This window comes from Phocoena sinus, chromosome 3, assembly GCF_008692025.1.
Source record: "Phocoena sinus isolate mPhoSin1 chromosome 3, mPhoSin1.pri, whole genome shotgun sequence".
Lineage (NCBI taxonomy): Eukaryota > Metazoa > Chordata > Mammalia > Artiodactyla > Phocoenidae > Phocoena > Phocoena sinus.
Genome location: NC_045765.1, coordinates 71748405 through 71771473, shown reverse-complemented (window position 1 = coordinate 71771473; position 23069 = coordinate 71748405). Strand labels below are relative to the sequence as shown.

The 23069-nt window shown below is 38.9% G+C and overlaps 1 protein-coding gene across 1 annotated transcript in view; it reads left to right on the top strand.

Annotated features, from left to right (window-relative positions):
• Positions 1 to 20516, top strand: part of LOC116751695 (zinc finger protein 474-like) — a 35153-nt gene extending 14637 nt beyond the window's left edge. The window contains 2 exon segments of the mRNA XM_032627918.1: positions 16984 to 17164; positions 20365 to 20516. Coding sequence (XP_032483809.1) covers positions 16984 to 17164; positions 20365 to 20516 — 333 coding nt within the window.
• The last annotated feature ends 2553 nt before the right edge of the window (positions 20517 to 23069 follow it).

Below are 23069 nucleotides of genomic sequence, written 5' to 3'. Positions count from 1 at the left end.
TTCGTTTTTATTATCACTTAGGAGTGCTGTCTACTTCAGTGCAGACAGAACCAGTTTACATTTCTTCAATATGGAAGAATCAAGGTGTTTTAATATGTGAAAAGTATAAATTGCCTCATCTGGCCCATTCCTTGATCTGATTCTGTCTCAAAGGTCCTCATCTTTGAACTCAGGTCTCAACGCAGTCAAGACAGTTTCCATTACTGTTTTTCATTGCCCAGTCTCTGCCTGACTCCCAAATAATACAATGCCTTCACATGGCCAAGGCAGCACTCTTGGTGTGGGAAGTACTTGCTTCTAGTACTGTCTGTCAAGTCCCTCCCCAGCTACTGAAGCATGGCTACCTTCTAATGACAGGAGGATGGAGTCTGGGGTCAGGACCAAGGTGGGAAGCCAGGGAGACCCTTAGAAAAGGTGCTGATCTTTGACTGCATTCTTGAGGTCTGATACTCATGTTTTAGTCCTGTATTGAATAGCCCGATTCCTGCTTTCACACTTCCTCTGGTCAGTTATTCCACTATGGACTTTAAAGCTTTCATATTAACATACTACAGTACTGTTAAGCAGTTTTTGAATAGGTCATGTTGTTGGGCAATTTGTTTGAGGGAGTTCTGCCCACATCAGTACAATTCTACCCATTCAACAAACCCATTTCAATTATCACCCTCTTCACTGGTTTCTGGTCAAGACTCTTCCCTTTCTTCCTACTTCAGGCTCCTATAGCATTCTGTCTCTGTATCATGACACGTAAATTTTGCCTTCTAATTTAGTTTACATGCTTGTCTCCATTACTAAGGAAAGCTAAGGATTGGGGTTCCCCATAACCTCCAGCAGGGTGAAGGTGTATACTCAATTTAAATGCTTGTTGTTGGAAGGAACAGATGAATAAATCCATGGAGGCAATAAAATAGAGGACTGTGGTCTCTACCTTGGGGAATAATGGTGAGTTTGGTGTGGCTAGCAGACCTGTTTCATGGGGCTTAGGCTGGGCCTGAATGAAATCAGTCTGCAGTGTTTGGACTTTATTCTGTAGTCATAGAGAAGCACAGACATTCCTGATATCAAATCAGACCAGCCAAGTTTGTACAAAACTTAATCAAGTGCACAGGGTGAGGAAGCAGTCGGAGGCTGAATATCATACGATGATTTGTCAGTCCAGCTACAGTGGGTGACACAGGACCCAAGGGGATGGTTCAGTCCATCCATCTCCCAAATCATCTTTTCAACATAAGATGGCTCATACCCTACAATCCCATCTAGTTATTTGTGAATTCACTTTTTGGTGAATGCAACCAAGCTAGGGAAACAAGCCTGAATAAAATGAAAATATTAGGAAGAGCTATACTTAGATCATCTTATGGTGGAAACAGACTCGTGCTAAATCCTGTCCTCAGATCATTTTTCCAGGCCTTTGTTACTGCTTTCTAAAGTAATAGAGCTGAATTCGAGGACTTCAGTTGAGTTACATCATGCAAGCATTTAACTAATGTATTTTCAACTATAAACCATTGACAGAAGAAAATAGTATTGGAATAATGTAATTTAAGATATTGTCAATATTTTCATTTTGCATTGTACTTTTTTTTTTTTTTTTTTTTTTTTTTTTTTTTTTGCGGTATGCGGGCCTCTCACTGTTGTGGCCTCTCCCGTTGTGGAGCACAGGCTCCGGACGCTCAGGCTCAGCAGCCATGGCTCACGGGCCTAGCCGCTCCGCGGCATGTGGGATCCTCCCAGACCAGGGCACGAACCCGCGCCCCTGCATCGGAAGGCGGACTCTCAACCACTGCGCCACCAGGGAAGCCCCTTTGCATTGTACTTTTATGCTATGCAGAGGTGTATTCATTCGTAACGTTATTTTAATTCCAGTTACTAATTGGTTGCATTACTAAACTGTAATATGTACAATACCTTGAATATCATCTTTTATCAGTTATTTAAGGAATTTTCAGAAAGTAATTGGGGCTCCACTTGATTTTTCCTTTTAGGACTGAGTTTATTACCTGATCTCTGCTTAAGTTTTGACTTGGGAGTTGACATTCTTTTTTATTACTTTATTATTCTTATAAAAATGACACAAGTTCATTATAAAAGTTCAAGCTGTCATAAAAGTATAAAATTAGCATAACAGTTACCCCAGCTTAGTTTGACCTTAGTGAGTATCATTCCAGACATCTATGTAAATAACATATAAATAAATAGACATGCAGGTTTTCATAGAAATGAGATCATCACATTCAAGTTATTATTGATAGAGGTAATATATTTAATTTTACTTGAATTCAACAAAAAGAAAGCAGAGTGAAACTGATATTGCTGAACTTCAGAAAAATATTTCTTCACTAAAAGAATGTTAGTTTCTAAAGGACCCACTAATGCTAAGAAACAAAGATACGTTATTAAAGAATATGAAAAAAAATTTAACTCCATGTTTCAATTTTATACTGCTTTAATTGACTGTTTGCCATGAAAGGTGGAGAAATTAGTACCATTAACATCTTTGTACCTACCTCTCCTTCTGTGACCAATTTTTGTAAGTAAAGTATTTTTATTTGTCAAGGTGTGTTGCTTTTCTGTTCTCTTCCCTAACCATAATTTCTATAGTCATTTTACCTTAGTTCTGTGTTTAAATGGATTCATTGCCATTCTTATAAGTCTATATTTCTCCATGTGGATTACAGCTTCAATATTTCTGAGCTTTTTTTTGTTTGCTGTTTTTGTTTCATCTCTTGATTGCTTATATTTTATGGATTGATGTTTTTCAAAAGTGTGTAATTTATTGACGAAACAGGGACATTTTAGAGAGTAAAAGAAGGGACTATTAATACTTAGTCAAGAGAACAGGTACATTAGGAACTGTTTTACACAAAGCAGAACTTAAGATCTTCCTAAAGCTAGAGGTGGTATATTTCATAAGTTCTTGCAGGCTTCAGTTCAGTACTTTTAGAGGCATTTAAATGGTGCCAAATGGCTCCTTACACAAAGGAGCATCTATTTGAAAGAAAAGGTTTGACTCTGACTAAAGGCCCAACATCTCACTTCCTGGGGTTAATGGATGGGTTTTAGGGAGTCCCCCAATCATTCCAAATCGTATCCACAGTTCTCTGTACATGTGCGTTTTTCTGAGGAGATGGCCTTTGCAACCATTAGATTTTCAAAGGGGCTTATGGCTCCATATATATTACTAATTGATATTTCACAACATAGCTCCCAAAAGCTACATCACTGGTGCATGTTCTCCTAAAAATAATATCACACAACTATAATTTCACACTATTATTACTTAGTATTTATTGTGGGATTAATATAAGAAATGACCAAATGTACTAGTCATAACTTCCACTTTAGTTTTTAATGTCTCTTTCATTAAGGTTCATGCAATAGTATTTAATGTTAGGAATATCTTTTCCTTCTGACCAATTACTATACTTCCTTCTATAAGCTCTGTTACCTATTGGGTTGTGTGGTTCACTATGGTTTTCTTTCCACCTGAGCACTCAGGGAGGTCGTCAAAAGCTATGTGAAGCTATTTGAAATAGGTATCCTAGTCTAGGTTTTCTGGAACTATGTCCATTCCTCTTCAATCAACATCTCTCTTAAGGCTCTCCACTAAACCACCCTCTTTCCTTGGTCCTTATTCTTTTCCCTTTGATTCAGTGGTGATATTACAAATTGTAAAAAAGAATGGATGGATGACAGGTCATCTACACTGATTAGGAGAAAAGTTGTTAAATGTCCACTTCCCTTTGCATTGCACAGTCCTGGCCTAAAAGATTGAACATGAGGCATTCCTGACAAAGAAGAGACATTAACAGAAAGAAAAAAAAAATGCTGTGTGGAAAATAGAATAATAATTCCAATGGTGGCCAGAAAAATGATTGAAAACATATGAAAGTTAGTGGATTCAACGTGAAAGAAATATACACATATGAAAACTTCCCCTGAAGTGTTCAAGTGCCTCTGGCTACATCCAACCTAAACAGACTTTCCCAGGAAACGGAAAGAACAAGGGCAAAATATGATGAGCCCTAATAAACTCGCTGTGTAGGGGCATTTAGCTGCCCCCCTAAAACAGTTCACATCAGAAATAGTGCTTATGTAGTGCTTATGTAGATCAAAACTGTTGATCTAATCCTTTGCTTTGCAGAAACTTTAGACTGACTGGCTTCCTCTTTGCCCTCCTTTGATTACACTTCCTGGAGTTGGCTTGCCCTGGCAGGCCCTGTGTAGACAAGCCCCCTGGGCACACCTTCCACCACCCGCCTTGCTCAGTTATGTGAGTCCCAGTAGCACACTAGCCAAGAAGCGGCCGTCTACCCTTTCCACCTGGAACATGGTCTCTTCTTCCTGTTCCTACTCTCCATCCCCCACTCATCCACTTCCATCTGAAAACACTGAAAATGCTGAAGAGTAAAACCTTGGCAGTGGCCGTAACCACAAGTTGGAGATTGTTCAACTTTCTCTGGAAGTTTCAGACTGACAGTTGTGAAATTAATGAACAATAAAAGAGGTTCTCTTATCTCTGTTCAGACCCATGGGGATGCATTTTTCTCTTCAGCTGTGTGTCTGGGTTGCTTGCACTTCCCTAGAGCGTGGCTTAGGAGCGAGATGCTCAAAACCTAAGAATATGGAGAATATTGCAAGTTCAACTGCAGTTCACCCACAAATATAGAGCATGGGGCAGGCTTTGGAAAATATAATATAGAATATCTTAGCCTTTTTATGGTATTAATTTTCTCCCACATCCCTGTAAGTTATTTTGTGCCTGTCTTCTAGCCTCTGTGTCTGCCTATTTTCTTCTAATTTTTCCTTCCAGAAGAAGCCTTATGACAGTGTGATGTGAAATGTCTTCGTTTGTGACCCATACCCATTATTTTGCTTACACGCTTGGTTAAATACTACATTTGGCCCATACTTTCCATATGGAGTTCTAAGAAATTCATTATTCTCAAAGTAAAAAGAATAACTTCTTATTTTCAAACTTCAAAAACCTGCATCGAATTAATCTTTCAAGTAAATAAACATATAAAAATAAGAAGGAACTTTTGGATACTTTGAAGATTATTACTTCTGCCTTACTCTTTCTCTTAGGACTTGAATTCCTTAAATATTTATAAAGCCACTTTTCAAGTGTTAGACATTGCTACATGGCTAATAAGAAGGAAGGATAAAGAACTATTTCATTATTTTGATTAAGGTAGTATATTGACATAGGTCAGTATAGGAAAATAGAATAAAAATATTTTTCCTCAAACAATGTGCTTTTTTAAAGACTTGGCTCATCCCGGAAGTAACTCCACTTTCCATTTTGCTTGGTCTGCATTAATTGTGGATTTACTCATCTAGAATCTGTTATTTCTGCTCAGGCATGCAGAAATCATAAAACTGTTTCCTTCTGATTTTGATCTTTCCCTGTGCTTTTTCCACTGCAGATGTAACCCCTAAGAGTCTTAGTTAAAAGCAAGCTGATTCTAAAACATGCACACATTTCACCATGTTTTATTTCCCCAGCGGAGACCACACGACCAACTTAATTTGGTTCTGCTTTCATGCCACCCCAGTGCTACTTCAGAAATATTGAAAAAGGTCAGTTAATTCCACTGCAATTTCTTGCAGCTCAACTTAACTGGGCCTCTTCCATTATTCTGTGAGTATTCTTCCCTAATTGAATCACTATTTCCCACAGTGCTTAATCCCAGTATTTTTCACTATTCTATTTCCCAGAATCAGAATCTCTTCATTCTCTAAAGATCACTTTGCCTCATACTTAGAAGACTAAATTCATTTTATATTAGCTTCACTAGTGCCTCGCTTCTCTACAGTAATCTTTCTCTAACTCCACCTATTTTATTTTTCTTCCTTTTCCCCTTCCCCTTTCCAGTTACACCCTTGACCCAATCTTCTCTTGCCTCCTCAGAGACCTTTTTCTATTGATTATCCCTTTTCTCTTATCTTAGTTCCCCAGCCAGGATTGAACCCAGGCCCTCGGCAGTGGAGGCTCGGAGTCCTAACCACTGGACTGCCCGGGAATTCCCAGGCCTACAGTTTCTTAATCTCCATCCCAAACACTCCTATCCCCAAAACAGCAAAAAAACAAATCTTTCTTAACTCTACTTATCTCTCAGATTTTCTTTCTGCAAACTTTTGGAAAGTGTATTCCTCTTCTTATTGACCTAATCTTTAACTCCTAACAATTTAGTTTTTATTCTTATCACTCCTTTGGAACTAAGCTATCCAATGTCACTGGCTTATAACCTACTGGTAACCAGATCTACCTTCCTTCCTCAGCCACCCATTACTCTCTGTAGCATTTGACAGAGTTGATGACACCAACTTTCTGGAACCAGAAGTGTTTCCAGAATTCTGAAGGGAGTCTTTTTTCCTCCATGCCCAAGTTTCTTTAACTTCAAACTTGAACCTTTATCTTCTTAGGCTGCAATTTCCCTTGCTCGATCTCCTTATTGTAGATATTCTCCTGGGAATTTTTCTCCATACACTCTCTATATATGCCTCTTCTAGAATTTTTATGGTTTTAAACCTCTTTTCTGTGCAAACAGTTTTGAATCCCACTAATCCTGAATTACAGGCCTCTGTTTCTTATTTTGCCTGGACTAATTTGTGTTTAAATTCCACTAATACATCAAACTCAACAGGTCCAGAACAGAATCCCTTTTTTCTCCTTCCCCAACCTGTCTTTCCAGATTTCTCCCTTTCTGAAAGTGACATCACCATCTTCCCTGTTATTTAGAATAAAACATTGGTGTTCTCTTGGACCCATGATTTACTTACCCCCCAGAGCCATGAATGCTCAAGCTCTCAAAGATACGCTGCCCTGCTACTCCTTTTATATACAGCCAAACAGACTTTCCTGCAGTGAAGTTATAGGTTATTTCCCTGCCTAACAGCTTCCTATCACTTACAAAACAAAATCCAGATCTTAGCCTGGCATTCATGGTTGTTCACAGCATGGCCACCACCTACCTATTTGATTCTAGTTCTCAGTGCTACACTGAGCATCAGGCAAGCTGAATTATTTGCTATTCTCTGTACTAACCTTCAGATTCCTGTCCATGGGGCTTTGCTCATGCTGTCTTTGCTCAGCCTCCAAAATCTTTCTCCATCCTTCCCAGCCCTTGTGGTCTAAATTTTACCCATTCTTCTAATGCTACCTCCTTAAAGCTTTCCCTGATCTTCACAACTGGAAGAAACATTTCCAACCTCTGAATTTAATTAGATTTTAATAATATAACCATACTATTTTCTTTGGCTTCATGTTTATATGAATTTTTTCCCTTCCTTTTACTTGTAATCAGTTTGTGTCTTTATGTTCATAAAATGTGTTTCTTATAAGCAACATATAATTGGGTCTTGCTTTTTTCTTTTTATCTAGTCTGTCAATCCATGCCTTTTAATTGTGTTCTTTGGTCCATTTATATTTACCCCAATTATAAATATACATAGAATAAAGTCTACCACCTTGGTGTATTAATCATACTTATTCCTCCTGCCTTTATTTTTCTTATTTTAATTTTTAAAATATTTTTCAGTTTTATTTTATTTTTTAAAATTGTATTGAAGTATAGTTGATTTATAATATGTTAATGTCTGCTGTATAGCAAAGTGATTTAGTTATACATATATATATTATTTTTCATATCCTTTTCCACTATGGTTTATCAAAGGATACTGAATATAGTGTGTTATACAGCAGGACCTTGTTGTTTATCCACCTTATATATAATAATTTACATCTGCTAACCCCAAACTCCCTACCCTTCCCTCCTCTACTCCCTCTCCCCCTTGGCAAACACAAGTCTGTTCTCTGTGTCTGTGAGTCTGTTTCTGTTTAATAGATAAGGTCATTTGTGTTGTATTTTAGATTCCCCATACAATTGATATCATATGGTATTTGTCTTTCTCTTTCTGACTTACTTCGCTTACTACAATAATATCTAGGTCCATCCATGTTGCTGCAAATGGCATTATTTCATTCTTCTTTATGGCTGAGTAATATTCCATTGTGTGTGTGTGTGTGTGTGTGTGTGTGTGTGTGTGTGTGTGTGTGTGTGGGTGTGGGTGGGTGCACGTGCGCACATGCGTGTGTGTGTGTATATATACATATATATATATATACATACATACCACATCTTCTTTATCCATTCTTCTGTCAATGGACATTAAGGTAGTTTCTGTGTCTTGGCTGTTGAAAATAGTGCTGTTATGAACATAGGGGTGCATGTACCTTTTCAAATTATGGAGGTTTTTTTCTGGATATATGACGAGGAGTGGGATTACTGGATTATATGGCAACTATATTTTTAGTTTTTTGAGGAACCTCCATACTGTTCTCCATAGTGGCTGCACCAATTTACATTCCCACCAACAGGGTAGGAGGGTTCCTATTCTCCACACCCTCTTCAGCATTTGTTATTTGTAAACTTTTTAATGATGGCCATTTTTAATGGTGTAAGGTGTGGTACCTCATTGTGGGGTTTTATTTTTTTAACATCTTTATTGGAGTATAATTGCTTTACAATGGTGTGTTAGTTTCTGCTGTATAACAAAGTTAGTCAGCTATACATATACATATATCCCCATATACACTCCCTCTTGCGTCTCCCTCCCTCCCACCCTCCCTATCTCACCCCTCTAGGTGAACAGAAAGCACTGAGCTGACCTCCGTATGCTATGTGGCTGCTTCCCACTAGCTATCTGTTTTACATTTCGTAGTGTGTATATGCCACTCTCTCACTTCATTCCAGATCACCCTTCCCCCTCCCCGTGTCCTCAAGTCCATTCTCTACATCTGCGTCTTTATTCCTGTCCTGTCCCCTAGGTTCTTCAGAACTTCTTTATCTTTTTTTTTTTTTTAGATTCCATATATATGTGTTAGCATATGGTATTTGTTTTTCTCCTTCTGACTTACTTCACTCTGTATGACAGACTCTAGGTCCATCCACTTCAATACAAATAACTCAATTTTGTTTCTTTTTATGGCTGAGTAATTATTCCATTGTATATATGGAATATTGAATATATATACAATATTCCATTGTATATATGTTTATATAAGATATATAAACATCTTCATTATCCATGCATCTGTCAGTGGACACTTAGGTTGCGTCCATGTCCTGGCTATTGTAAATAGAGCTGTAATGAACATTATGGTACATGATGCTTTTTGAATTATGGTTTTTTCAGGGAATATGCCCACTGGTGGGATTGCTGGGTCATATGGTAGCTGTATTTTTAGCTTTTTAAGGAACCTCCATACTGTTCTCCATAGCGGCTATATCAATTTACATTCCCACCAACAGTGCAAGAGGGTTCCCTTTTCTCCACACCCTCTCCAGCATTTATTGTTTGTAGATTTTTTGATGATGGCCATTATGACCGGTGTGAGGTGATACCACGTTGTAGTTTTGATTTGCATTTCTCTAATGATTAGTGATGTTGAGCATCCTTTCATGTGTTTGTTGGCAATCTGTATATCTTCTTTGGAGAAATGTCTGTTTAGGTCTCCTGCCCATTTTTGCATTGGATTGTTTGTGTTTTTGGTATTGAGCTGCATGTGCTGCTTGTATATTTTGTAGATTAATCCTTTGTCAGTTGCTTCATTAGCAAATATTTTCTCCCATTCTAAGGGTTGTCTTTTGTCTTGCTTATGGTTTCCTTTGCTGTTCTAAAGCTTTTAAGTTTCATTAGGTCCCATTTATTTACTTTTATTTTTATTTCCATTTCTCTAGGAGGTGGGTCAAAATGGATCTTGCTGTGATTTATGCCATAGAGTGTTCTGCCTATGCTTTCCTCTAAGAGTTTTATAGTATCTGGCCTTACACTTAGGTCTTTAATCCATTTTAAGTTTATTTTTGTGTATGGTGTTAGGGAGTGTTCTAATTTCATTCTCTTACATGTAGCTGTCCAGTTTTCCCAGCACCACTTATCGAAGAGACTGTCTTTTCTCCATTGTATATTCTTGCCTTTATCAAAGATAAGGTGACCATATGTGCATGGCTGATCTCTAGGCTTTATATCCTGTTCCACTGATTGATATTTCTGTTTTCGTGCCAGTACTGTACTGTCGTGATTATTGTAGCTTTGAATTATAGTCTGAAGTCAGGGAGCCTGATTCCTCCAGCTCAGTTTTTCTTTCTCAAGATTGCATGGCTATTCGGGGTCTTTTGTGTTTCCATACAAATTGTGAAATTTTTTGTTCTAGTTCTGTGAAAAATGCCATTGGTAATTTGATAGGGATTGTGTTGAATCTGTAGATTGCTTTGGGTAGTAGAGTCATTTTCACAATGTTGATTCTTCCAATCCAAGAATATGGTATATCTCTCTATCTGTTTGTATCATCTCTGATTTCTTTCATCAGTGTCTTATAGTTTTCTGCATGCAGGTCTTTTGTCTCCTTAGGTAGGTTTTTTCCTAGGTATTTTATTCTTTTTGTTGCAATGGTAAATGGGAGTGTTTCCTTAATTTCTCTTTCAAATAGGAATGCAAGAGATTTCTGTGCATTAATTCTGTGTCCTGTTACTTTACCAGATTCACTGATTAGCTCTAGTAGTTTTCTGGTAGCATCTTCAGGATTCTCTGTGTATAGTATCATGTCATCTGCGAACAGTGACAGCTTTACTTCTTCTTTACCGATTTTGATTCCTTTTATTTCTTTTTCTTCTCTGATTACTCTCGCTAAAAGTTCCAAAACTGTGTTGAATAATACTGGTGAGGGTAGGTAACCTTGTCTTTTTCCTGATCTCAGGGAAAATGGTTTCAGTTTTTCACCATTGAGAACAATGTTGGCTGTGGGTTTGTCATATATGGCCTTTATTATGTTGAGATAAGTTCCCTCTATGCCTACTTTCTGGATAGTTTTTATCATAAATGGGTGTTGAATTTTACTGAACACTTTTTCTGCATCTATTGAGATGGTCTTATACATTTTATTCTTCTGTTTGTCAATATGGTGTATCACACTGATTGATTTACATATATTGAAGAATCCTTGCATTCCTGGGATAAACCCCACTTGATCATGGTGTATGATCCTTTTAATGTCTGTTGGATTTTGTTTGATAGTATTTTTTTAGGATTTTTGCATCTATGTTCAAACTACAGTGATATTGGCCTGTAGTTTTCATTTTTTGTGACATCTTTGTCTGGTTTGGTATCAGGGTGAAGGTGGCCTCGTAGAATGAGTTTGGGAATGTTCCTCCAAACTTTTGGAAGAATTTGAGAAAGATAGGTGTTAGCTCTTCTCTAAATGTTTGATAGAAGTTGCCTGTAAAGCCATCTGGTCCTGGGCTTTTGTTTGTTGGAAGAGTGTTAACCACAGTTTCAATTTCAATGCTTGTGATTGGTCTGTTTATATTTTCTATTTCTTCCTGGATCAGGCTCGGAAGGTTGTGCTTTTCTAAGAATTTGTCCATTTCTTCCAGGTTTTCCATTTTATTGGCATACAGTTGCTTGTAGTTATCTCTCATGAACCTTTGTATTTCTGCACTGACAGTTGTTGCTTCTCCTTTTTCATTTCTAATTCTATTGATTTAAGTCTTTTCCCTTTTTTTTCTCAGTGAGCCTGGCTAATGGTTTATCAATATTTTTTTATGTCCCCCAAAACCAGCTTTTAGTTTTATTGATCTTTGCTATCGTTCCTTCATTTCTTTTTCATTTATTTCTGATCTGATCTTCATGATTTCTTTCCTTCTGCTAACTTTGGGGTTCTTTTGTTCTTCTTTCTCTAATTGCTTTAGGTGTAAGGTTAGGTTGTTTATTTGAGATGTTTCTTGTTTCTTGAGGTGGGATTGTATTACTATACACTTCCCTCTTAGAACTGCTTTTGCTGCATCCCATCCTAAGTTTTGAGCCGTTGTGTTTTCATTGTCATTTGTTTGTAGGTATTTTTTTATTTCCTCTTTGATTTCTTCAGTGATCTCTTGTTATTCATTAGTGTATTGGTTAGCCTCCATGTGTTTGTATTTTTTACAGTTTTTTTTTTTCCTGTAATTGATATCTAGTCTCATAGCACTGTGGTCGGAAAAGATACTTGCTACAGTTTCAGTGTTCTTAAATTTACCAAGGCTTGGGCTTCCCTGGTGGCGCAGTGGTTGAGAGTCCGCCTGCCGATGCAGGGGACATGGGTTTTTGCCCCAGTCCAGGAAGATCCCACATGCCGCGGAGCGGCTAAGCCCATGATCCATGGCCACTGAGCCTGTGCATCTGGAGCCTGTGCTCTGCAGTGGGAGAGGCCACAACAGTGAGAGGCCCGCATACTGCAAAAAACAAAAAAAAATTTACCAAGGCTTGATTTGTGACCCAAGGTATGATCTATCCTGGAGAATGTTCCATGACAGCTTGAGAAGAAAGTGTATTCTGTTGTTTTTGAATGGAATGTCCTATAACTTTCAATTAAACCCATCTTGTTAATATATCATTTGAAGCTTGTGTTTCCTTATTTTCATTTTGGATGATCTGTCCATTGGTGAAAGTGGGGTGTTAAAAGTCCCCTACTATGATTGTGTCATTGTTGATTTCCTCTTTTATGGCCATTAGCATTTGCCTTACATATGGAGATGCTCCTATGTTGGGTGCATAAATATTTACAATTGTTATATCTTCTTGGATTGATCCCTTGATCATTATATAGCGTCCTTCTTTGTCTCTTGTAATAGTCTTTATTTTAAAGTCTATTTTGTGTGATATGAGAATTGCTACTTCAGTGTTCTTTTGATTTCCATTTGCATGGAATATCTTTTTCTATCCCCTCACTTTCAGTCTGTATGTGTCCCTAGGTCTGAAGTGGGTCTTTTGTAGACAGCATATGTAATGGTCTTGTTTCTGTATCCATTCATCCAGTCTATGTCTTTGGTTGGAGCATTTAATCCATTTGCTCTTAAGGTAATTATCCAAATGTATGTTCCTGTTACCATTTTCTTAATTGTTTTGGGTTTGTTTTTGTAGGTCTTTTCCTTCTCTTGTGTTTCCTGCCTAGAGAAGATCCTTTAGCATTTGTTGTAAAACTGGTTTGGTGGTGCTGAATTCTCTTAACTTTTGCTTCTCTGTAAAGGTTTTAATTTCTCCGTCGAATCTGAATGAGATCCTTGCTTGGTAGAGTCACCTTGGTTGTAGATTTTCCCCTTTCATCACTTTAAATATATCCTGCCACTCCCTTCTGGCTTGCAGAGTTTCTGCTGAAAGATCAGCTGTTAACCTTATGGGGATTCCCTTGTATGTTATTTGTTGTTTTTCCCTTGCTGTTTTTAATATTTTTTCTTTGTATTTAATTTTTGATACCTTGATTAATATGTGTCTTGGTGTGTTTCTCCTTGGATTTATCCTGGATGGGACTCTGTGCTTCCTGGACTTGACTGACTATTTCCTTTCCTATATTAGGGAAGTTTTCAACTATAGTCTCTTCAAATATTTTCTCATCCCTTTCTTTTTCTCTCCTTCTGGGACCCCTATAATTCAAATATTGGTGTGTTTAATATTGTCCCAGATGTCACTGAGACTGTCCTCAATTCTTTTCATTCTTTTTTCTTTATTCTGCTCTGTTGTAGTTATTTCCACTATTTTATCTTCCAGGTCACTTATCCGTTCTTCTGCCTCAGTTATTCTGCTATTGATTCCTTCTAGAGAATTTTTAATTTCATTTATTGTGTTCTTCATCTCTGTTTGTTTGCTCTTTAGTTCTTCTAGGTCCTTGTTAAGCGTTCATTTTCTCCATTCTATTTCCAAGATTTTGGCTCATCCTTACTATTATTACTCTGAATTCTTTTTCAGGTAAACTGCCCATTTCCTCTTCATTTGTTAGGTCTGGTGGGTTTTTATCTTGCTCCTTCATCTGCTCTGTGTTTCTCTATCTTCTCTTTTTGCTTAGCTTACTGTGTTCGGGGTCTCATTTTCACATGCTACAGGTTCGTAGTTCCCATTGTTTTTGGTGTCTGCTCTCAGGGGATAAGGTTGGTTCAGTGGGTTTTGTAGGCTTCCTGGTGGAGGGGACTGGTGCATGTGTTCTGGTGGATGAGGCTGGATCTTGTCTTTCTAGTGGGCAAGACCTCGTCCAGTGGTGTGTTTTAGGCTGTCTGTGAACTTATTATGATTTTAGGCAGCCTCTCTGCTAATGGGTTGGGTTGTGTTCCTGTCTTGCTAGTTGTTTGGCATGGGATGTCCAGCACTGGAGCTTGCTGGTCATTGAGTGAAGCTGGGTCTTAGCATTGAGATGGAGATCTCTGGGAGAACTCTCACTGATTGACATTACAAGGGGCTTGGAGGTCTCTGGTGGAACAATGTCCTGAACTTGGCTTCCCCACCTCAGAGGCTCAGGCCTGACACCTGGCCAGAGTACCAAGACCCTGTCAGCCACACAGCCATGTACGTGGGGAGCTTCTTGCCTTTTGGGAAGTCTGATTTCTTCTGCCAGCGTTCAGTAGGTGTTCTGTAGGAGTTAATCCACATGTAGATGTATTTTTGATGTATTTGTGAGGAGGAAGGTGATCTCCACGTCATACTCCTCCACCATCTTGAAGGTCCTCTCCTTGCCTTTTCTTTTAATCCTCTGTTCCTCTTTTCCTATATTTCTTTGGGGGACGGTTAACTCATCAACTTTTAAAAATTATTCTCTCTTCTCATTGACTTTTTAGTTATTCCTCTTGGCATGACTTTATACTTTAGTGGTTATTATAGAGGCTAAAACATGCATCTTTAGCATATCACATTCTATGTTTAAAAATTACTTCAAGAAAAATATAAGAATTCTATGACAATCTATTTCCAGTTTTTAGTCCCTACAATTTATGCTCTTGTTTACTATAACTTTACACATTAGAGAATATAAACTCCATTTTCTTTTGTTATTAATTTTCTTTAAAGAGCCCATGGTCTAAAGTGATTTTGTCATATATATGTACAAAAATTAAAAACATTTTTTAAAAGAGTGTTTTAATTTATTGACCTATTTGCATTTTATAGTGTTTTTCCATTCCTTCTTGCAGAACCAGATTTCTAGCTGATATTTTCCTACAGCATTTATAATGTCTTTTAACATTTCTTGTAAATCAACTCTGCTGAGGAAATTCTTTCACCTTTTGTCTAGAGAAAGACATCTTTAGGACTTCCCTGGTGGTCCAGTGGTTAAGACTCTGTGCTTCCACTGCAAGGGGCATGGGTTGGATCCCTGGTCAGGGAAGTTCTGCATGTATGCCACACGGTGCAGCCAAAAAAAAAAAAGTCTTTATTTCACCTTCATTTTTGAAAGGTATTCTTACTGACTATGGAATTTTGAAATGACTTGATAATTTTTCCCTTTAAGCATTTTTAAAATGTCATTCTCTTGTTTCCTGTTCTTCATTTTCTTTTTTCTGATGAGAAGTCACCTGAAATTCTTATCGTTTCCTTATTCCCTTGTATGTATTGTATCTGTTTGAGAGCTTTCAAGCTTATCTTTGGTTCTTAGCAGTTTTACTAGTACATATCTAGTTCTGTTTTTTTGTTTATCGTGCTTGGATTTCTCTGAGCTTCTCAGGTATGTCATTTTTAGTTATGTTCAATGCATTATAGGCTTTAAATTCCTCCATGGTAAACTGCCCGTGCTTTGTACTTAGTGTAAGGCCTGGAGCCAAAGGTCTCCTCCTGGTTCTTCTACTACACCTTTAGACTCCTGTGGACTCTACATGCCTGCAACAGAGGGGGGTTCCCTCTTAGTACTCCCAAGCCTCCCCAGCAGTATACTGCTTTTATCTGGGACTAGCACATGGCCTAATTCTCCAGCTTTACTGTCACATTTAGGCAGGCCCTATGTTCCTGAATTGGTGAGCGTTGATCTCAATGCTCCTGACTCTCTCCAGTGTTGGACTGTCACCCTCTGTTACTAGGTGCAAGACCCAGTGGGTGGGAAAGTTTCTATAGACAGGACCTGTATACTCACACTCAGCTGTCCTGCCCTTATCTCTGTGGCAGACAAATGTTGTTTCTAATTCATGTAAAGTTGGAGGGTGGGAGTTGTTCTCTTGTTTCTGCTGATCCACCCTCAAACTGAGGCACTCCTTTTAGTTCATTAGTTTACCTTGCAACTTTGAGTATCTAATAGGCTCAAAAATTATGTTTCTGCAGGCTATCTGATTTGTTCTCATTGTTTAGGTGGGAAAAATGTTTCTTGTAATGTTCTATATCCTAGACAGAAGGGTTATATCCTTAACTCTTCTTTAGATTTGGTTCTCCCAGAAACAAACGTTAAGAAAAGGATTTGAGTTCAAGTAGTCTGGGGGGAGGTGATCCCAGGAACCCCAATAAAAGTAGTGGGAGGAGAGACAGGGAAAGAAGGAAATCTACATAGTGTGTTAATGAGTAACTGTGATACAGTCCCACTGGGGAATTCTGGAGCACTGTATGGAAACAGCCTAAGTGAGCAAGCTGGGTCTTTATCCACCAACTCCCAAGTGTAATTGATTAGTTGTCCTGCCTATAAGCGGAGTCTACTGGAGATCAAAAAAGGCAGAGACTCGCAGGTGCAGCAGAAATTTTATACATGAAGGAATGTGAGAGGGCACAACAGTGTCTGTCAAAAACTCTCTCTGTGCCAGTTAGGACATTAATTACTTTATTCCTCAGTCATATTGATGTACTGAGAGGATGATTCATACCTGATGTATCTTTGTATTCTCCCAGCATGGAGAATAGTCAGAAGACAATCAATCACTATTTATTCAATGAGAAAATAACTTTTATAAAATACAAATATGTAAAATTCTGGTTAGCTCTTCTTCATTTCCTGTCCTCCTCCCAAACCAACATCCTTACCCCCCACCTCAATCACCCAGGTAGTATAGTTTATTCTCTTAACTGCCAAAAAGGTTAAACTCACCAGAATGGTTAGACTCTTTTAAAAAATTACTGATTTTTCTAGCTAATTTAAATGTATTATAATTTAAAAGTATAATTTCCAAACCTGAACTTTATCTAACAGATATTTTGTATTACTTGCAGCCAACAATGATAAGGCATCCACCAACAGTTGTTTGCTACATTTGTGGTCGTGAATATGGAACAAAATCAATTTTCATCCATGAGCCACAATGTCTGAAAAAATGGCATAATGAAAACAACTTGTTGCCTAAAGAGCTAAGGAGACCAGAACCGAAAAAGCCAGAAGTCAGGACCATTACTGGTAAGTTTTTGGAAAAAAAGACTTGAGTGTATAAGGGAAGACTTTTCCCTCTAAACTTAAAAGAGTAGAGGTATTCTTTTATTACTTGTTCAAGTAACTGAAATCAGCAACATTTACTGTCTTGGCTACAGCCAAATAGAAAAAACAGTTCCAGAATACCTGACCAAAGTGTTGTCTTCAGATGCTGAGACATAAAGATACTATATCCTGGCAGACTGTACAAGGAGAGGGACTCACTGGTATTTGCTATATTTCCCAAAAGTTGCTTTCATATATTATCAAACACAAATCTTGAAAACTTTGTAGCTTAAAAAACCTTTGGGGACATCTGGAAACATGTTTTCAAATATGAATGTGTTTTAGTGTTCGAAGAGCGGGGGTACGAAAGTGAAATGCTTATAGGGTCTGCTAGTCAGGATACACAATTGAATAAGTTTGTCCATGTGTGGAAAAAGGGAAGGTGGAGACTATGAGTGGGAGAGCACTGCCTTTCTTTTTTTTTTTTTTTTTTTTTTTTTGCGGTACGCGGACCTCTCACTGTTGTGACCTCTCCCATTGCGGAGCACAGGCTCCGGACGCACAGGCTCAGCAGCCATGGCTCACGGGCCCAACCTCTCCGCAGCATGTGGCATCCTCCCGGACCGGGGCATGAACCCGTGTCCCCTGCATCGGCAGGCGGACTCTCAACCATTGCGCCACCAGGGAAGCCCAACACTGCCTTTCTAAAGGAGACAGCTGCTATCCAGTTCCAGCTGGTGTTACATTTAAGAAATTTAGCCTTAAATTTACTGTGATGTATCTTTCAATAATAAAAAAGAAACTGGAAATCTAGACTTCTATATGAAATGTCCAGATTTTAAAAATTTTGCAATGAATACTTTGTAAAACACTGCACAGGTTGACACTGGAACTTCATAAACTGCCATGTGTGGTCACATTACAGAGCCTTATTACTTACTCATTTAGGGTGAGAAAGAAGTAGTTCAGAGAGTGTGTTTGCCATACAAGCTCAGACTTGCTCATCATCTGCCATTGTCATTTTCTCAGTTGATCTCCTGATTCCCCTCAAAGGAAAACTATTCTTGGTTTTAAGAGAATCATTCAATTAATTGATTTTCTTTATGTAACCATAGGTACCTTGGAGGTCATTTAGTATCAGTTAGCCCAAAGTACTCTTGTTAGAGATGTGACCCAAAGAGACTTTTTTTTAACAACCCACAGAGTGGAATCTATATTGTCATGATAAAGTTCTAAAGGCTGCTAGAACCCAACTATTCACAGTCCTTGCCTAAAGGAAGACTCTGCATGAAAAAGGTGGGAAAAGAGCTCAAGATGAAAATATCCATCTACTGAAATTAGAACATTTGCTCACAAAGAAATTGTTCGCCTCTTTGAGACTGTCTTCCCATCATTTCTCATTTGGTGTCAAAAATCTATTTCCTTCACTTCTGATCTTTATCACTTTCTCTGCTTGAGCATGCTTATCACAATTCTAGAAGAGGTGAGAGAAACGACTGGTTTGGAAACCCTGGAGTGTTCACCATTCTGTTACTGGCTACAGATGGAAAAGGCAGGTCCTATAATTGTACTTTCTGCAATTTTTCTCTTGGCTCCATGCTTTTGTTATTTCCGAGGTTGCCCTTCCTCTCTAGGCAAAGAGAATTCGCATGAACATTTCCATCCCGTGGACTTACTGTAGTCATAGGATTCAAATAGCCCTTCCTCCAGATCCAAAGTACAAGCCCTAAAACTTTTAGAAATGTGATGAATCATCTTCAACTGAGAATCAGTGAATACTCTGGAATTTTTGAGTCCATATTAAAACTTATATGAGTAAAGAGAAAGTCAGTGCCATTCCTTTTTAAACTGCTTTTAAAGCACTCAAAATATACATTCAGGGCTTCCCTGGTGGCGCAGTGGTTGAGAGTCCGCCTGCCGATGCAGGGGACACGGGTTCGTGCCCTGGTCTGGGAAGATCCCACATGCCGTGGAGCGGCTGGGCCCGTGAGCCATGGCCGTTGAGCCTGCGCGTCCGGAGCCTGTGCTCTGCAATGGGAGAGGCCACGACAGTGAACGGCCCGCGTACCGGAAAAAAAAAAAAAAAAAAAAAAAAAAAATATATATATATATATATATATATACATTCATATCCTGCATGGAAAGTGACACTTCCTTTGTCCAAGGGAGAAATACTAGGTTGTCCTGTTGTGCTGGAGTTTAATTTCCCACGGAGAAAAAAATAAAAGAAAAAGAACATGAGTAAGCTTGTTAAAGAATCTAAGGTTTGCTATGTTTGTGTGAACCACTAGACAGAAGTCATATGGGTATTGCCTGGGCTTTAATGAAGAAGTATATGATGTGAAAATAATTTTTTAAAAACTATGTGATATATTTTTGCATGCCTGGCTACATTTGGGGGGGCCTATTTTGGGCAATTCTAAGACATAGTCAATTTAATGTACTAAAGCCATTCTATTTAAATAAGGTTTATTAAAGTTAAATCCCATACTGTTTCTCTAAAATAAACCCATATGCCTTTTTTCCTGTGCTCTGCCAATGGAGATTATATATCTCTCAGCTGCCTTTGTTGTTTTCTTAAGGACTCTTTTTTTCATCAGATGAACTATTCTGTTTGCATTCTTCACTTTAATTACTTAAAGAATCTCTGAGTTTACGGCCATAAAGAGATGATAAAGTTTTAGGATGTAATTCATCTTAAATTCACTCTCAATTGTCAGTTATGTCCTCTAAAAACATTCCACTGAAGGATTACAGGAGAAGAAAATTCAAATAAATGTTCTTTTCCTTTTGTAAGCTTATATTTAGAGTCAACTGAAAGAAAGCCAAAAGTTATATTTGCAAGATAATAATGTGTAAGCAAAGATGTTAATAATTAGTGAAGAATGCATATCACAACACATAAAACAATGTCTTCCCCTTTTTAAAATCTGAGGACTGAAAAACCTCTAGTTCAGAGCTAACCGTACTCAACCCTTAAAAGACCGAGCAGCACTTTTTTTTTGGCAAAAGTAATACGATTTGTTTAAAAGCCTCAGTCAACAGGTATTTCCTGAAAATACTTTCCATAAAAAGTAGAGCATGGTTCTCCAGAATGAAAACTGATCCATTTTCCCATTTTCTTTTTCTTTTATTTTTTGTTCTTCTTTTTTTTTCTCCTCTGTTTTTCTTTAACTTTTCAGCCAAGGGTTTCTATGATCTTGATGCCTTAAACGAAGCTGCTTGGAGAAGTGCCCAGAGCCAGTTGGTTCCCTGTAATATTTGTGGGCGTACCTTCCTGCCAGACAGACTGATTGTTCACCAACGATCCTGTAAACCAAAAGTCGCCAAGTAAAGCTCTTTCCCCCTACGAAATAGTTGCAGGAATTAAATCCTTTGGAAAGAGCTGGGATATGACGGGGAGGAGGAAAGGGAGGGGAGGAGAGGAAACAAGGAAAAGTGGAATTGACCAAAGGCCATCGAGCACGAGACGCCCAGCTCAGTGCTTTGGGGGCCTGGTGTGACCACTGTGTCACTGCTTTTAGCGTGCAGCTGCCTGTGTGTGTGCCTTGGCATGCCAGGGCCTCGCATGTCACACGGTTGTCAGGCAGAATTACACGTGGCCGCCCCTCATCAGAGCTGGCATTTTTATCTCCAGGAAATTTCAGAGCCAGTTGTTGCTGTTTTTCTTCTGGTCTGATTTCCTGAACAAGATTCTGAACCTCACACTTAGGACTATTATTCAGTGAACAGAGACTTTGGGTGGTGACTTCAGGCAACTCTTTAGTTCCCGAGAAAAACTGGATTCCCTCCCATCCCTGTGCTTTCTGAAATAATGTGCCACTCCCTGCTATTTCTGATCCAGGGAAGTGTTTTTAATTGAGTTAGTGACCAGGAATCTTCTTTTCTCTATAAAATTGTTCAACAGGAGACACATACAAAAGAAGAGCTAAGGACTCAAAGTACTAGAAGCACACAGAACTCATGCTCCCTTACAAATAGTGAAAAATGCTACAAGGAAAATTCAGCATCAGTGCCAGCCTCATATGTTGGGAGATTGCTGTGATGTGATTCATCACATGGGTGGAAGCTAGCTCCCTCCTCCTATAGAAGAGGTCCAGCAAGAGTTCTCTCTGCCCTCCTAGGGGCTTATAGGTGTTTTATTGTGGAGATCTAAAAGCCTGCCTGGAAGTCCTGTGCCTCCCAAACCAAGGGCCACGCACAGTACATGGGTTGTGAAGCTGCTCTGGATTTGAGTCCTTGAATGTGTATTCAGAGAGGCGGGACTCCTGGGAGGAGGCCAGGGCCAGGGAGGTGCTCTGCCCAGGAAATTCTGCTCCCCCGGGGCAGCGCTGCTTTGCCTGGACTCCCAGCGGTTTTGCTTGAGATCTTTGCTCATTTTATGGCTGACTTTCAGCGCCATTTTGGATCCACCAGGTAGGTTCCTGCAAACCTTGCATTCATGACCTTACACAGCACAGTTAAGTCCAAATTATATAAGCAAATTTATTTGACCTAATAATTTGGTCATAATCTACAGGTTATAAAAGTTTAGGTTAGGATAACGGTGCTAATTATTTGGGTTTTCCTGCCTGTTCCAAAGGAAGCAAGAGATGAACTTCTTAAAAAGTCTTTTAGATATCCCCACATAAGATTAGCATCTTGTAAAGGATAGCCCTTAATGACTCATACCTGATGGTTTGTTCTTTTCTTTTGTTAAAAAAAATGACAACAACATCTAATGTGTAGTGAGTGTACTGTGGGTCAGGCACTGTGCCTAGTGCTTCCTATATATCAGTTTATATAAATCTCACATCAACCCTACAAGTAGATAGTATACTTATTTTATACGTGAGGAAACTAATACTTAGACTAAAGTAGCAAATTCAAGGTCACACTGGACTTGAGTTAAGGGTCGGAGTCAGGAAGCAAACTCAGGACTGTTGGACTTCCAAGCCCATAATCTTATCCATTGCCATTTGTGTGCTAGATACCACCATTAATAAGATTAACTCCAACACAAATGATCTGACAAATGTCAATTTTGTACAATGTTTAGTAACTAAGGCAAATGGGAATTTTAGCATGCTTGCAGTTTGGCTGCTGGTCTGGGTTTATCTTAAACCCGAGGTGAAAACCAAAGTTTGAACTGCATTGTGTGTTATTTATTTACTTATTTATTTATTTATTTATTTATTTGCGGTATGTGGGCCTCTCACCGTTGTGGCCTCTCTCTCGTTGTGGAGCACAGGCGTGGGACGCACAGGCTCAGAGGCCATGGCTCACGGGCCCAGCCGCTCTGCGGCATGTGGGATCTTCCCGGACCGGGTCACGAACCCATGTCCCCTGCATCGGCAGGAGGACTCTCAACCACTGTGCCACCAGGGAAGCCCTGCGTTGTGTTTTAAAAGCCACTTCTGTATTCTGCTGATGTTCAGAAGCCAGACAGCAAGGGAAATAAAGCAAGAGTTCTGGCCTCAACTTTGAAATGAGTGGCCATTTGGGGTCATAAAGAGAGATTCGTGGACCTTCGCTTTCAAAGCATGAGAAAAACAAACCAAAACTACTTTATCTGTAGGAATTATTAAATCTGAGTTCTTGAAGTGGTTGAAGAAGATGAGCTCTTGTAAGAACTGTGCTTCCACAGGGAACAGCTTGAGGAATGTCAAGGTGCCGACCGTGGGACTTCCACTTCTGGCTCCAGCTCCAGCTCCATCTGAGCTGGCCTGGAAACGTTACAGGGGATCGAATCTGAAGCAAGTTCAGTCACAATGACATCAATCCAAGGGCTCCCATCTTTCATCAAGGCAAGTCACTGAAGTCTCACCATTAATAGGACAGAGCTCACCTGCTCTCTGCCGACTGCCCTCCCCCCAATTTGTTCACATCTGTGCAGATTTTTTTACTC